General features: G+C 35.9%; 2 protein-coding genes across 5 annotated transcripts in view; one reads left to right on the top strand and one right to left on the bottom strand.

Moving 5' to 3' along the window:
- LOC137403545 (caspase-6-like) overlaps positions 1–3,362 on the bottom strand; it is a 37,270-nt gene extending 33,908 nt beyond the window's left edge. Inside the window, exon 1 of the mRNA XM_068089490.1 lies at positions 3,303–3,362. The gene's annotated coding sequence lies outside the window, so the exon portion shown is untranslated. The remainder of the gene's footprint in view (positions 1–3,302) is intronic.
- Positions 2,122–17,124, top strand: part of LOC137403543 (rho GTPase-activating protein 8-like) — a 29,659-nt gene continuing 14,656 nt past the window's right edge. Inside the window, exons 1-7 of one of the 4 annotated variants that reach the window (XM_068089487.1) lie at positions 2,122–2,239; positions 4,701–4,791; positions 4,913–5,023; positions 8,110–8,204; positions 8,923–8,992; positions 11,097–11,187; positions 13,578–13,709. In XM_068089487.1, coding sequence (XP_067945588.1) covers positions 4,758–4,791; positions 4,913–5,023; positions 8,110–8,204; positions 8,923–8,992; positions 11,097–11,187; positions 13,578–13,709 — 533 coding nt within the window. In that variant the 5' untranslated portion in view covers positions 2,122–2,239; positions 4,701–4,757. Of the gene's footprint in view, positions 2,240–3,469; positions 3,566–4,700; positions 4,792–4,912; positions 5,024–8,109; positions 8,205–8,922; positions 8,993–11,096; positions 11,188–13,577; positions 13,710–17,124 lie in introns of those variants that run through there. The other 3 variants (XM_068089489.1, XM_068089486.1, XM_068089488.1) reach the window with 3 other exon arrangements.

Genomic DNA, 17,124 nt, shown 5'->3' with positions numbered 1-17,124 from the left:
GATGCTCACAACCCTCATAAGATGCTCACAACCCTCATAAGATGCTCACAATTCTCATAAGATGCTCACAACCCTCATAAGATACTCACAACCCTCATAAAATGCTCACAACCCTCATAAGATGCTCACAACCCTTATAAGATGCTCACAACCCTCATAAGATACTCGCAACCCTCATAAGATGCTCACAACCCTCATAAGATGCTCACAACCTTCATAAGATGCTCACAACCCTCATAAGATACTCACAACCCTCATAAGATGTTCACAACCGTCATAAGATGCTCACAACCGTCATAAGATGCTCACAACCCTTCACCTACCCCAAGTTTTCACAAAATGCTACTGTCATCATTCCACAACTGCGAGTACAGACACTGAAATTTTTAGGTGACACGCTCATTCAATAAGAATACCGCCAACACTCAAGATAAACTTAACACTAGAGCTACGCTTAATACAGACAGGATAACACAAAGAAAAATCACTGGACCCTAAAATAAAAGCAATAAAAATGACAAACTATATTTGAACACTTGATGATTACTTGGCATTCGTTCAACATGATCTTAATTGATTAACAAGATGTTCTTTGGGCATATAAGACAACAATTTAAGATTACTAGTTGGCTAGTGGATAGGAGCTAATGCGAAATACAAACATATTTGGCAGTTCACAAAAATGACACGGCAGCATTCCCAGATGATGGGGAAACATAATTTCAAGGGAGTTAACCATCAGTTAATCCGTTGTGCAAATAAGTTAGCCAATAAAGAGGTTGGGGTTACAGAAGACAGTAGCATAAGGTGAATTGTTTACATGACAGGAGATAACATAACCAGCTTATATCACCTGCTGCACTATAAATACTCAGCAAAGCACAATGAATGTGTTAAACATAAGCATCTTTAGCTCTTTACAATTACACAAATCAATTTATTTAAATTATTTTACAATTTAATAAATTGTATAACTTTATATAATATATAATTATATAAAATTATATAATTTTATTGTTATTATGGCGCTCGTAAAATAAATAATATATTTTATAGGGTAAAATTTTAATGGTGTTATTTTTTAAACAATCTTGATTCAGGAGGGCATTACATGAGTTTAGAGTGACTGAGCCTCTCTTGTAAGTTGAGCTATAGTTTTTCGTGCTTTTTTAGTTTCATTGTATTTCATTCGTATTCAAAACCACAGAATAATTGCTACCAGGGCCATTAATATATATAAAACAAGCTATTGTTTAATGTAACATAAAGAACACCAAGTTATACAAAAACAGATGACTACAAAGCTTTCGTAATGTATATTTTACAGTTTAAACCACTCTTGATGAATAGCAGTAACAGATTGATAATCATGTAACAGGCAGTGGACAGTTTGTTAGTTTATGAGATGCCTTGTTTTCAAAACGGAAATCAGTTGCAAGTTTAAAAATTTGGCTAAATAGGACCTTCTATGACGGCACAAAAACCAACCTATAATTAATTATTCAAAAGTACAATGGCTCCTGCAAATCACAGGTGTCCTTTAGCGGGGATATTGCGGAAGCCGAGACCGGGCCATAGTCTACACACACAAAAAAACAACAAAGGTCCACGTAGTTATGAGCAAAAACAAAAGTATCCACCCAAATATCTCACCAATCTGATGAGCAGCACACACAAAAATTAAACCAATCGACAGAGCCACCCATCATGTCAAAATATTCCAAGTTTCAAGTCATGTCTTGCGCAACTCACCTTATGGTTTGTAATATAATTAATAGGGACTTGTTCCAAAGTCCCTATTAATTTGAGACTGTCCAATATCTGTTTTAGAAATAGTCGCCGCTAGGCTAGCCTAACGTCTTGATTCAACATCTTAGTAACTATCGGGGCATTGCTGAGTGCTCCCGATCTTTTTGAGTCTCTCTTAAGCATGCAAGAACCAATCAAAATCGGGTTAACACTATTGTAAACAAAACTTAAGAGGGACTCAAAAGGATCGGGAGCACTCAGCAATGCCCCGATTGTCACTAAGATGTTGAATCAGGACGTTAGGCTAGGCTAGCAGCGACCATTTCTTAAACAGATATTGGACAGTCTCAAATTAATAGGGACTTTGGGACAAGTTTGGACAAACCATAAGGGGAGTTGTGCAAGACATGACTTGAAACTTGGAATATTTTGACATGATGGGTGGCTCTATCGATTGGTTTAGTTTTTGTGTGAGCTGCTCATCGGATTGGTGAGATATTTGGGTGGATACTTTTGTTTTGCTCATAACTACGTGGACCTTTGTTGTTTTTTTTGTGTGTGTAGACTACGGCCCGGTCTCGGCTTCGGCAATATCCCCGCTAAAGGACACCTGTGCTGTAAATGATATCTTTGACAGTTGGAAACGCAGTAAATGTTAGACAGATATATATCGCCAAAGAACCCCATCCTAAACTACACTCACTTGTAAGACCCACAAGAGTGATAGATAGATACAGCGAGCTCACATAACAATTGTGTTCCTAGCATGTATGACAATGATATATATGCTTCGTAGATAAAAAATTGATATCGGTACTAATTAATTAATAAATTAATTAATTAATTTAATTACCTACTAATTAAAGGTACATGGTTGCAACCAATGATATACAGCCCAAATGGGGCTGTATATCATTGTTGCAACTCAGTAGCAATGTCAAGTGTGAATCACGTTATTGTAAAAACGGTACCAGCTCAAGTTTAGAGAGCTTGATGCTGAACTCATTGGTTTGATAGTAAGAGTTTGTCCCTTAGGCCTATAGAAAGCCTAAAACTATGACTATCTAAAATGATAGATGCTGGCAGACTCACTTGATGAGAAACTTGTTGACATAACTAAACCAATGATATACAGCCCCCCATGGGAGGCTGTATATCTTTGGCTAAACTGCCTACAAAGTATTTGGTATTTGCAGCACATGTGATAAGTTAGCGTGTGACTGCGTATCCTAGAAGCTCCATTTCTAACAACACGCGTTTCATGTTTAACAAGTGCGATAATCGTATGAATTCAATGCTTTGTAGGGTTTTAAGACGCATCGCACAAAATCTTGCATTTTTAGTCAGCTATTATAATCCAATACCAATAATTGTTTATTTTGTCATAAAATAGCTGGCAAAAAACTTCTGACTGCACACAAGATGTTAGGACATGTGAATGATAAAAAAAACGGATGGCCATTTTTTGCGTCACTCTACTTTCTCAACAAAAAGTTTGCAAAAGAAAGCTCTTCAAAGCATTATTAATATAAATATTAAAATTTCTAACTTACCCGAGAGTAAACCTGAACGCGTCCTGCGTTTAATCACCAACCATGCGTACGAGATATGCTTCAGCGTTGTGCAGCGTCAATATACATTTCATTGGTCAGACAAGCAGCTGAAGCTAATTGATTGGTTGTTTTTAAACAGGAAATGAAGTTGAACAGCTCAATGGGCTCTAGCGCAAAAAGGCAAACTTCTAATAGCGATTAAAAATGCTGTTAAAGAGGTACATGTATTAGCGATAAGATAAAGGAATGGCCGACTGAAATAGGTAGTTGAATACAATGTGCTTCCTTTACTGTTTATTATTCACATGATGTAAATTGCTGTAAAACTTCATATTTTATATGCATAAGTTTCAAGTTCTTAATACATAGTGAAGACGCGCCGAGATCAAAAGAAACATATATCTTTAATTAAACGTAAGAGAACATAAGGAAATAACATTGTGTCGCTAAGGTACACACGCTGATATTATGCATCGTCAATATTTAATTTCGCAAAAATAAGAAATTTTTTTGTGGTTCTATCTATCTATCTCGATAAAATATCTCTTGTGGCCCGATAAGCCTTTAGAGATAAGATGCGACTATAACGATAAAAGAGATCAGATATTCCTGTAAAATCGAGAGTTAAATAAAATCTGCTATTGAGCTTGTTCCATATATATATATCAAAACTTCATGACTCGGTTAAAAAATGAGAACTTCATGGCATCTGTATTAATAGTGTGCCTAATATTAGACCCCCGAGTAATATAGGCGGAGTTGCACAGTGTAAACTTTTTAAAATCGACCATAAGGTCTTGATTTAAAATTTTCAGTAAAGTGTTTTTATCCTTAGTGCATCTTCTCTCTTCAAGAGTGTGCCAAGACATGTTTTCCATTGAAGATGTGATACTGTCATACTTTCTAAAACCGTTTGCCCATCTGAACGCTCTTCTGTTTATGGCTTCTAAATCCCTAATGATGTACATAAAATGTGGATTCCACACCTCTGAAGCATACTCCAGTAAAGGACGACATACAATAAAATAAGCCGTTCTCTTAACAGCATGGGAAGTTCCTTTGAGAGTTCGCATAAGCATGTAAAGGGTGGCATTAGCCTTACGCATAATAAAATTTATATGATCACTAAAATTGAGCGATTTAGAAACCTGTATGCCCAGGTATACAAAGGAATGGGATGAAATAAGCGGAGTGCCTCCATAACTGTATGTATGCAAAAATTTAACCAGCTCCATTGACGTGGATGTGCATTTAGCTACATTAAATTTTAGCTGCCAAGATCCGGCCCACGTAGCAACTCTGCTCAACTGGTCCTGCAATGCTTGGCTGTCGGACAGGCAACTAACGGTTCAATGTTATATACAACTGGTTTTGCAGTATGAAATTTTGGTTTTTTAGTTTTCTCCCTAAGGTTACCCAATAGCTATGCCGAGCTGATGCCGCATTACTATCAAGATGGCTAGTCATAGAAAAGTTCCTCTTTCTCCTGGTATGTAAACATTATTGCGTTAGTAATTAAAATATATTACTAATGTCTTCACTTGTGCCGTACTCTTTAAGCTACTTTTCTTTCAATATAATAATGCCTGCATTGTTGTTTCATCGTACAGACAAAACAGATTTTAATTTTGAGGATGCTCGCTATAAGCCTCAGGAATCTTTTGATGAGCCGCAACTGGAATTTGATGAAGAATCACTTAACATAGGCAACAGAATGGAAGGTTGGTCGAAGAATGTAGTTTGAATAGGTCTATGTCTAATCAGTCATTTTACAATGTTGATATATAATCATTTTGCATATGGGCTAGCTTCAAAGAGTGCAGTAAAATACTATTAGTATATCATGCGAGACTATTAGTACTTGTTTGAAATGTATTTGGTGCGAATAGATGCAAAATTGTGAGGGAATTACTATTAATCTTGGAGCCTAGTTTTAGATACTCCATTTCATATCAGTCTTGTATTTCACATGAGTGAAATTCCATTCTCTAGATTTGTTGAACCTAATTTCTAGTTGATTCCCTGGTAGCCTTCAGCTTTGGCCTTTCTTCGCTGGCATGACCAACATTAAGCTGATCTTCTAAAAGATTTACTGTACTAAAATGTAGAATGAAAATATATATATTTATTAGTTGGTACTTCATAAACACAGGTTTTCGTATTCAGCTTTAATCAATGGTGAATATGAAAATGATTGCTGAAGCTGTTTTATTATAAAACTGCTTGACTATAAAACTTTTATAGTCAAGTTCGGGTCGGCATCATGGAATGTTTTTTTTATCCTTAAAGGTTGACGTGCAACAAAATTCACATTACAGTTATTTGGTATTAAAAGATTCACCATGCCTTACTCCGTTGTGTTGTAGGTGCCAAATATGTGGAAATGTGATTACAAGCTCTTAAAAGCTCAAAAACCAACAGTTAATCGCAGCCACACGAGACCGCCCTAGTTTGGATTCTCTTTCCAAAACGGCTCAAATGGGATGTAGTTGAACACGATGGCTTCTGTTCACACTCTCAAGCAACCTCATTCGTTGAAATATTTTCACAAATATACTTCACGCATTCAATAAAACCATGTCTATTGTTCTTACGCGTCTATTTTATCGTCATTGTAATGCTGTCACTTTCAGCACTGATATCCTATAACCTACCGAAAAAATTTGTTTAATTTTTTAAACTTAACTCAAAGGAGTACATATCATTGTCTGATAAACATGACGAGCCTGTTGGTCACCTGTGATAGTCGAAAAATGCTGCAGAAATTAATCACAAAGTATGGGTCACATGATCAGATTACGACTAGACGATTAGACCAAGTTGAAACAAAATTGTAAAGTAGCGAGTATCTATATTTGATACGGGGTCTTTGGTAAAACCTGAAGTGTTTGTCATAAATTAGTGCTATGAGAAGTTTTATATTGAGCCTTTTATTGGCCTTTCAATTTACGTGAGAACATCACGTGACAAAACAATAACCAAATGTAATGACTATGTCAGAGAAATAAACTGTTTCTAATCTACGGCGGCTTTTCGTTTTTGACCTTTTAAGAGCTTGTCATCACATTTCCACATATTTTGCAGCTGCAACACAACAGAGTAAGACATGGTGAATTTTTTAATACCAAATACCTGTAATGTGAATTTTGTTGCAAGTCAACCTTTAATAAAAAAAAAGTTACCTAAAATTTGAGTCATGATGCTTCTTGCTTTGTGTAAATACGATTGACAGTATTTGGAATTGCTAGCCTAGAGTTTAATTTCATCCAAAAGCAGGGCTGTATTGACGGTATCAGTATTAACTGTATCAATCCAATTTTAATCTATCGTAGATAGTCTGATGTGAATCCATTACTACATTTCTCCTGGTTTTCTAATGTATCGACCTTTCTTTGATCAAGTTTGTGTCATGGACAGTTGTTTCATGATTATTATTGTAAGCCACAAATTACAATGAAAGACGAGCAGCGAGGCTGTCTTTCTCGTAACATTGAGCTTTCAATTATTGATAGCTGTCTACAGCTAGCCTCATCTCATGCATCGTAACTTATGAAAATCAATCAAAGTCCTTAATGAAAATTGTTTTTGTTCCTTAGAGATATTATCAACAGCAGAGATTAAAATATTTCATTTAGCTTGGATCAATTGTTCTGCCAATTTAATTTTGCCGTTTAATGACTAATTTTTGGTTTGTCAAAAGTGACAATCCAATCATATACTTGCTAATGATCATTAACAGCGGACGCTTGTACAAACTTTGATTGTCAGATACAACTTTCTAGCGGATCAGTTTTGGCTGTTCAAGAATGGTGCATGAATGATTTTGCAATTTACAATGAATTGCCATTAGCCTTTAAACACACTAACTATAAAATTAATATTTTGTGACTGCAGTTGCATTGTAAATAGCTCAAATGCTTACAAGCAACGAGTTTAAAAATAGGAGTTGGGTATAATAAAACATTTTCATAGTGGACACAGTGACAAATGCATATTAACAAGAATAGAACTAGTTGTCTATGTTAAGTGCTGATGAGTATGTGCCGCTCTTCAGCGGGTTCGCGGATAGAACAAGAGAGGTTAATTAATTTTATCTTCGATTTTGTCGTTTATTGTCCATTTAGCCAGATTTTGTCTACCATATCTGTACATCTAAGGTTAACATTGATTTGTCTATCATACCTGTACATCTAAGGTTAACATTGATTTGTTTATCATACCTGTACATCTAAGGTTAACATTGATTTGTTTATTATACCTGTACATCTAAGGTTAACATTGATCTGTTTATCATACCTGTACATCAAAGGTTAACATTGATTTGTCTATCATACCTGTACATCTAAGGTTAACATTGATTTGTCTATCATACCTGTACATCTAAGGTTAACATTGATTTGTCTATCATACCTGTACATCTAAGGTTAACATTGATTTGTTTATCATACCTGTACATCTAAGGTTAACATTGATTTGTTTATCATACCTGTACATCTAAGGTTAACATTGATTTGTTTATCATGCCTGTACATCTAAGGTTAACATTGATTTGTTTATCATACCTGTACATCTAAGGTTAACATTGATTTGTTTATCATACCTGTACATCTAAGGTTAACATTGATTTGTTTACTAGTTAATTGAAAAAAACATTCAGTTTGCCATATACAAAATACTGATAAACACATGCATCTACATGAAACAGCAAGGCAGTCGATATCATTGTTAGCATTGACCATTTCTATTCATTGTGCACTGAATCTTTATATAAATTGTCTGAGATAATCAGTCATATTACATATTTCAGAGCTTCATTTTGAGGATGACAGCGATGACTTCCTGGAACCTGGAGAACTCGACCTAGATGATGACTTTGAGGCAGAGCTTGGCTCCGCCGCCATGGTAGGCATTTTTCCTTGTCTCAGATCTGGACAGGCGCTTGATTTTCATGTTCAAAGCTCAGAGGTTCATCTGATCGCGATGTTTTGCAGCAAAATTCTTTTTGCAAATTATTCCTTTTTACATGGCCGCAAATGTAGAATTGTTACGATAGAGCGTATTGTAGGTGGCACTTGGTAATTTTTTGTCATTGTTGCAATATTTTTCACGCAAGTAGTACTGATTAGGATAGTCATTAACAATTTGCATCCTGTAACATGTTTACTGTCGGCGTGTGAAAGTTAAGGCGCACTAAAATAGTATGAAACAAGTAGAGTTAATGCTCTTCATGGCTCATCACAGCACTTGTTGGCAGCACAACTTTGATATTTTCTTCTGATTGGCTCCATATACCGTAAAACCTCTAATTGAACGCCATGATGCTCTATTTTTCAACCCTTCCTCTATAGTGGCAGTTACCTTTGCTATTTCATTGATTATGAAAATAACTATCGTAATAACTGTATTATCGTTTTTAGTAATTTATTGAAAGGGAAAAAGTGTACTCAGTGATAACTGAATTAGCCAATGAAATATAAGCATTCCAAACAGATGCTAGCATTAGGACCAGTACCCTATAACTCTGAAAGTTTGTGTTATCAAATATCTGTTTGTTAGCCTGCGCTAAGAGCTTGTTTTGTATTTAGTGTCCAACTGTGAATATCGACTTGTATATACACAGGTCAATCCTGGCGAAATGACAGAGAGTGAGTTTCATGACATAGCCAAGTATGGAGTTATCGAACTAGCAGGTTGGTTACTTCATGAGATTTGTGATTAGACTCGCTATACCTCATGGGTTAATCATGGCAACATGTAGGTTCCTTCTGTCATCTGATTGCATCATCTGATATCTCAATTCACCTATTCATACAATCAGTCTCTGTAAAGGTCAAAAAATATTTAGTATGAAAATTTTTCTGTTAAAAAAAATCAAGTTCAGGACTTGTAATAATTGTACGTATTACTTCTTGATCAGACTTGTTCGAACATTATGAATAGATTTCTCCTTGGTTGGTTTAGCTCATTAGTTGAAGAGCAAACTCTCATACAAATCCGTTTCACATTGATAACTTGTTCCTTTCCCCAAAAATATTGAAATCTTTAATATATGGATAATGCATGCTAATGAAGGCTGAATTTAAAGGGAGAACTACGTGATGTTGCTCATTAGTCTCAGTTTTACCTGGGTTCAGTTTCCAACAGTTACTCATAACTGCAATGGAACTTACTTCCCACCGTTGTCGGTAGATTCGTTACTCAGTTATGGCCATGCTAAGATGGGTAGTTAGTTGCCAAGTGAGTCTGGGTTGATCGCTTTCAATTTTATGCTAGGTTATAAAGTTGGTTGCCAAGGGTTAACGGTTAATAGTGACCTTCTCCATAAAAGAAGCTCATTACTTTTGTTAATAGATACATCATTCTGTGAAATCCTTTGAAAGCTTTGATGGTCCTAACTAAATATGGAGTAATAAATAGATTCAGGAATAAATGTGGAGTAATGAAAGGAACTAAATAAATTAAATAGAGCTCTAAAAAGACTTGAATTATAATTGACTTCCGTTATGTCAATGAAAGTAAATTTTCTCATTTTGCTCAAATTTAAGGACGTTACTTTTTGTCTAAATGTTCTCTGTTTATTTCCTCTATAGTTGCTGTTTGATATTTCTATTGTGTTCTCTTGTGTAGCCAGTCCTTCCATCAAGGTTGTACTATACCGCTGCAGGGCTGCCAACCGTATGTTTGTATCTATGATCTTTCAATACTTCCTGCGGCAAGTGTTATGTAAGTGTAAATTTTGTTGCGGAGAGCACATCGTTTTGGTTGAAAAAAGTGGTTTCATGGAAGCCTGCCAATTATTCAACTATGAGCAAACATCATCTTTCCTTTCTCGCTGGCTGACTAACAATATAAATATGTTTGAGTTTTTATTTCATTTGCATACAGGAGCTGTCATCTAGGCAGCAGCACTTGAATGATAGAGCAGGGTAGGCAAATTCAGTTTTAGCATAAATTGAAAGACAAACACCTCGTTACACACAGAAGTTAAGATTTTTCTTTTTATGCATCTCCTTTGACTACACGTTACTTATCTTTGAACAAGAGATTCTTTACTTTTCCTTGTTGGCAGTTATGCGAGGAATACTTTAACCATCTGACATGGCCAAGTAGGCTCAGACAGGCATTTGATAGGTAACAGTGGGGGTGGCTGCCCCTCTTAAATCTTGGCTAAATTAACAGTAATTATAGTTGGCAGCGAGCGCTGTTGTATTGACTTTACATTTCTCACAATTTTGTCTTACCTTTTTATTTTGCCAGAGGCTACAGAAAGTAAGAATTGCTTTATCGCCTATCGGTTCCCTGTTCCACTTTCCACAGTTATAACATACCATAGCTTACCTTCAGCTAATCTTATCGTCGATACTCAGTTTATCGTCATACAACGAGTCTTATGTTTAGGTTTCTGCAAGCTCACTCGCTCGACTGTACTCTGATTATAGCCAGCGAACTCCTGCTTACTTCGTATTAAGGCTTTGCACTATTTTTCCTGCTAGAGCTCTTTCATGAAAATCTGTTTGTTAATTAAAAACTTGTTTACAAATACAGCAAGCTACAAAGTCTGATCTAAAGTGGGCGGAGCTTCTTCTGAATTATGACTTCTAATAAATATTTGGAAGCTGATAATAAGTTTTGCTCTGAGCTTGTGATAGTGAGCTGGTGAGCCTCATGATTTTTATAATCACTTAAGAATACAAGTTTTAAATTAATCTCAATCTTTCACTCCATATATTTTTCATAAAGCGCTGCCTCATCTATGCTGTCGTTTTATGAATATGATATTTCAGCGTTATTTAGCAGGAGATGATGCTTGTGGTCGGAAAGTGGTTGTCTTCTCAGCTTGTAAATTGCCTCCCCATGATATAATAGACCACAAAAAGCTACTTGGGTAAGCTTTATGTAATACTAGATGAATGCCCGCCTTTGCAAGGGTAATAACAAACAGCTTATAAAAAGTGGCCGGTGATGTAGTTGCCATTTGTTAATATGAGTAAGCTAGTATACGAGTTGCTAAACTTACTAATGAGAGCTGTGAGAGCAAGCTTTAGTGATGTTGCGCGTGACGTATTTTAATCCAGATAATGACAATCTGCTCAATGAATCCATTATATCTTGTATACCCTAGGACACTTATATTTCGCTAGTATTTAGTTTCGTGAGTAGCATACAGAGTAAAATTTCGCTGCAACTTAATTTCGCAGCTCTGATGAGTGCGAAAATATAGTGATGTGAAAATAAATGCAGTGGAACAAACATCATTAGATTCCTCAGGTCCAGTTCACTGGTACGAAATATGTTTCAATTTGGGACTACAGTACTTTTCAGACTATAAAACGCACCTCTATATAAGCTGCATCAGCTTTATTTTCCAATAAACGATAATAAAACAATACATAAGCCGCACCTTTGAATAGGCCGCAGAACTAAGGACTATGCTTTTTAACGTGGCAGCAACTTTCCTGTTTAAAACGGAACAGTCGAGAGCGGCACCGTTTCGTATTATCCGACGCTTTTTAACTTAGTGCTTAACGGGACAGTACCGTGAGGCATTGTTTCGTATTTTCTTTCACCGCTAGAAGCGCACTAATTGGAGATTCCCGTTAGTGCGCCCTAGCGGTGAAAGAAAAAGCCACAGATTAGCTGCATGGCTCAAATCATCAGAAAAAAGTAGCGGCTAATAGTCCGAAAAGTACGGTAGTTTTTATTTGTGAACCACATGTAGAAATGTGTAGGCGATATCAATAATGCAATTTGATAGCTTGCTGCCATTTGTTTCCTGGACTATCAATGACATCAAGGTCCCTGACGCAATGACCTATGTGGTACCGATATTAGAATTCAAGTATTTATAACACGCGGTGGCCATGGCTCCAGGTTGTTATTGCTTCGGGTTGGTAATAAAATTCATCACCACAATAATTATTATTCAATTTTATGACTTTCCCTATTAGACTGTCATCCTCATCAGTTACAAATTCAATGACTAAACTAATATCATCATCTTCCTAATTTGTCTAGGCTTTTCCAAAAAAACATATTATCTTAATTTGTTTGGCCATGCTGCTCAGTCGGTGTATTAGCTATAATGAGTTTAGCAAAAATTACCCAATGAGCCAACCACACACGAAACTTGCCTGCATTTCTAATATGACGATTTTATTGTGAATATCAATGAACAAAGCCATTTAATTTCGCGTTTCCGCTTGTTCGTTATGATAGTTTAGTTTCGCTCATGAAATTTTCGCGAGAGTATGCTGCCGCGAAAATGCGAAAGTTAGATGCCGCGAATACATAAGTGTCCTAGGGTAGCTTAATGGGTTAGCTTGTTGCCTTGTGAAAGGAAGGTTCTGAGATCAAATCCTCTGCGATATGGATGTTTCATTGCTAGATTGTAATTGCTATAATTGGACATAGGGTGTATAAAAACACTGAGATTCGTATATTGACTAGCTGTGCTACCCGGCCTTGCCAAGGTATTAAAAATCAGCTTATAAACAATGAAAGGTAATGACATTTGCTTGCTACTTGCTATTAGCCTGGCAACTATATATTAATAATTAGTACCCTGGCATTCGGATGTCGTAAGAGATTATCGGTGTAATACCTATTCGTACAATTATTTTGCAATGCTAATAGGTGATTGTTTGATGCAGATGGTACTGTGTCGGGCTGCCATGTTGAAATTTGTGAGTTCAAACTCTGTACAATGCAAGCTTTTTTCCAACCTGTAGTCCAGGTTTCAACCCAACAGACAGAGCTTTTATTATAGTAAAAATTAGCTTCATGTAATGTTAGCCATGTCCATAACCAAAATTTAACCCCTCCAATGAAAAATCAGTTTTGTTAAAGTGCAAAGTTGCCATATTGGTTGGCTGGTCTAAAGCGTCTCCAGGAATTGACCTTGTTTTATGAAATATGTACGTCTCTCATGTTATGCATTGATAAATGTTGAAGGATAAACTGAAGTGGTCACGCAAAGGCTATCTTAAATGGTATGATAAATTGTAGACTTCCTGAGTTTAGTTTTATCATTTGACAAATCTTATTATTGTTAACATTTTTTCTTCAGTCCGCTGATTTTCTACCGTAGTTATTTTTTTGCAATGCTTTGGCTGCTTTTTGGCAGCAATTTCATCAATATTTTAAGGCTGTCTCTCTTTCACGAACTTTGTCTCTCAAATCGATCACTAAAATTTTATCAACCCAAAAGGTATAGCGGCAAAGCGTGTGGATGTTAGAAGAACCTTCTGCCAGGTGTTTACCAGATGTCTGTTGCAGGTATCTGAAACACACACTTGATCAATACGTGGAGAATGACTATACATTAGTCTACTTTCACTACGGTCTCAGCAAGAGGAACAAACCCTCATACAACTGGCTCCTGCAGGCTTATAAGGAGTTTGACAGGAAGTGAGTGTCTGTTGAGAGTCATTTCTCTCCGAGTTTGCATTTTATGTTGGTGCATTGACATTTGGGTTTGTACGTCATCCGTCTGTTTGGAAAAAGAAATGATTTCGAAGCGAGGGTCGATTCTTTAACACTTAGCCGATTTAGGTAAACCTTTTTGTTCTATGCATGTCCTTTGACCGATTATGCTAGGTCTACAAGATTATGTGACCACAATATTCTATATCGCAGCTCAACCCTTCAATTTCCAGCTTCCTATCAGATGCAAACTTTCTGTCTGTTTCTATCTCAAACTCTCAAACTGCATCTGTACACACACGAACCAATACATTCAAAAGTTTCTCGTAAAGAGCCATATACCGGTGTATATATTAATTGTTTCCTCAACTCAGTTTAACCAGGTGGGTGGTAATATTTGCTCAAACTCCCAGGTCTCCTACCAGTGACCTGGTAGTTTGAGCATTCACCTCCGGATCTTAGCCATTCCCAATTACGTACTTTTCTGCAACTGACTTTTCTTGATCATTGATGGTATTTGAGCGTGCCACAGTTAATGTACCGGTGCTATTGCATCCAGTGCTTCAATTACTACTGGAATTACAGTTGTTCTTACATGCCAGGACTTTTCAATCACCTTTTAGAGTGGAAGATATTTCTCTACTTTCTTTGCTAGCTATGTTCTAGTTATTGGGTACTGCTGTATCTGTTATAGTAGGCCTCTTGCTCTTCTTTTCCTCCACCACAATATCCAGCCGGTTTGCCAAGACGTGCTTGTCTGACCAGATGCGAAAAATATACATATATACATACATATATACGTACATACATATATACGTACATACATATATACGTACATACATATACATATATATATATACATACATATATATATACGTACATACATACGTACATACATATATATACATACATACGTACATACATATATATATACATACATATATACGTACATACATATATATATACGTACATACATATATATATATATACATACATATATATATACGTACATACATATACATATACATACATATATACGTACATATATATATATATACATACATACATATACATATATATTTCTTCGTTGCCTAAATAAAGTTTAGTAAAAAATCGAAGTTTTAATATACTCAACTCGCAGAGTTCAGAGTTCCTTTTTTAACCTGATTTAGAAGCCAACTTAACTGAAGTGTGCTTTTTACAAAAATTCTTTCACTGTCAAGCTTTTTTAATCAGGTCATCCAAGTTATATAATAATACAGTGTGTTTAGATCTAGAAAAGGATGTTTCTGCTGATGATTTTAATTGAAAACGTCAATCTTTTCAAATTACATTTTTCTTGGGATTACTTCACTGGAAAGTTCAATGACTTTCAGCCCTACAGGGTGTTATTGCCATATGTAATGGACAGTCCAGTCTTTGATATCAGTTTGTCTGTCATGGCTTTAGCAGCAGTTTATTGACTCCTATCAGCAATATTGATTATCAATTTGCTGGCAGCAGCACCAATGTATCTTAGTCTAAGCTAAAATACTGGTGAAATTTAGTATCAGGTAGATATCACAAGCTATTTGAAAAATACAACGCCACCCTCTATTTGAATGTCACCTCTAACAAAACTAATAGGAAGGATTAAAAATAGAGCGCCATGCTGTTCAAATAGAGGTTTTACGGTAGATTTGTTATCAGGTAGATCGCTGTTAATATATAAAAAGTACACTTTCTATTTAGAAAAGGGACATTGTGTGGGATAGTTTCTATTTAGAATTATATCACTCTCAAGGGTTACTCACGTCAAATTTTAAGACTTTATCAGAAAGTATAGATACTTTTCTATCATTTGAGATTTGGTTTTTGTTTTATGTGATCAGACCAACAGGCGACTTCAAAATTAAAATCGGTAAAACTTGATTTCGGTCTAAACGCTCAGAAAAAAATATGTGCCCAGACTTCTCCGATATTGATGTCGGTAATTGTGTTTCCTTTTTCTTCTGACCGATTTAATTGTGATCAAGTTTTATTGACCTTAATATTGAAATATCCAGGCAGTCAGATCGCCTCAAACAACAAACAAAATATGAAGTTATTGAAAAATATCCAATGTTTCTGATAAATCTTTTTAAAGTTTGACATGAGTAACTCTTGATTTATATCAATAGATAGCACTAAACTGTGTTGTTTCGTGACAGGAATGTGTCACATGCTATCTTTACTAGGCATGCTCGAAGCTCGCCAACTACCAGATCCATGGCTAAGTCATTAATTAAAAAAATAGTTGTGAGCCGCTAATGAGTTTTAAATAAGCCATGTCAATGACAACGCTGTTCTTTTTATACATGTTAATCGTTGCTGGTCGATGGTTTTAGCTTGTTTTGTTATTACAATTGCTAGTACTCTGGCAGTACAATTGCTAGTACTCTGGCAGTACAATTGCTAGTACTCTGGCAGTCTCAAGTGCCGTGATTGATCATCAGGTACAGAGAATAAGTATGTGCACAATTATTCTAAAACCCAGACAGACGAATGATTGAAGCAGTTGGTAGCATGCCGAACGGCCAAACCGAATGTCACGAGTTTGCATTCTGCACGATGCAATCCATTTTTGGACGGACATGGCTACTATTGTGGTGAAGATGTGGCATTATTATAAGAAAAAGTTTTTCAATCATGATGACAAGTAAAAATGCCGCACGGTCGTTGCCAAAACTGCCTTATAAACTAAAGAGTGACTCCGCACCACACGTCTTTTTTCTCATCTGGAATAGCGCACACTATCAATACACCCTTTCAGGGGCAAGTCATATGACGGCTCACTCCAGAAGATTCTTTTTCACAGAACACTCTCGGTGGTTCAGACCTAGGTAGGGCATGTAATGGCAGTATTTGTTTTATCATGTGGATCTGCTATTTTGCTAGACATAGTAATGCTACCATTTGTAAGCTCTTTGTAATAGATTATTCTGAAGCTATCACACAACATGTCAATACATTGTCTTTTGTACATTATTGATTTGTTGATAAGATTTGTCCAAAAAATAATAATTTAGTTGGTATCTTGAATATTTACTCAGAAGTGCGTAAGCTTTCTTTTACGATAATGAAGTTTACTGGAGTGAATAGCGAAGAATCATTTATATCCGATATAATTGCCATACATCATCAATAACCTTTGACCTATACTGTAGCCAGAACTGTAACTAGTGGTATCTACCAATATTGCTTGATGCTGACACAGTCTTTTATTATTTTCCACAAACTGTCGATTCTTTTGCTTATCAATTATAAAAGAGTTTCTTTTTGCGGCATTTGCTGACCTCGCCATTGGTCCTGGTATCGTACACATTTGTGTTTATCCGTCAGCCAGCCTATGAATATTCATTTAAGCAGCTGTTTATACAAC

Source organism: Watersipora subatra, chromosome 9 (assembly GCF_963576615.1).
Source record: "Watersipora subatra chromosome 9, tzWatSuba1.1, whole genome shotgun sequence".
Taxonomy (NCBI): Eukaryota; Metazoa; Bryozoa; class Gymnolaemata; order Cheilostomatida; family Watersiporidae; genus Watersipora; species Watersipora subatra.
Note: the sequence above shows the minus strand (reverse complement) of the source record. Positions and strands in the feature narration are given on the sequence as shown.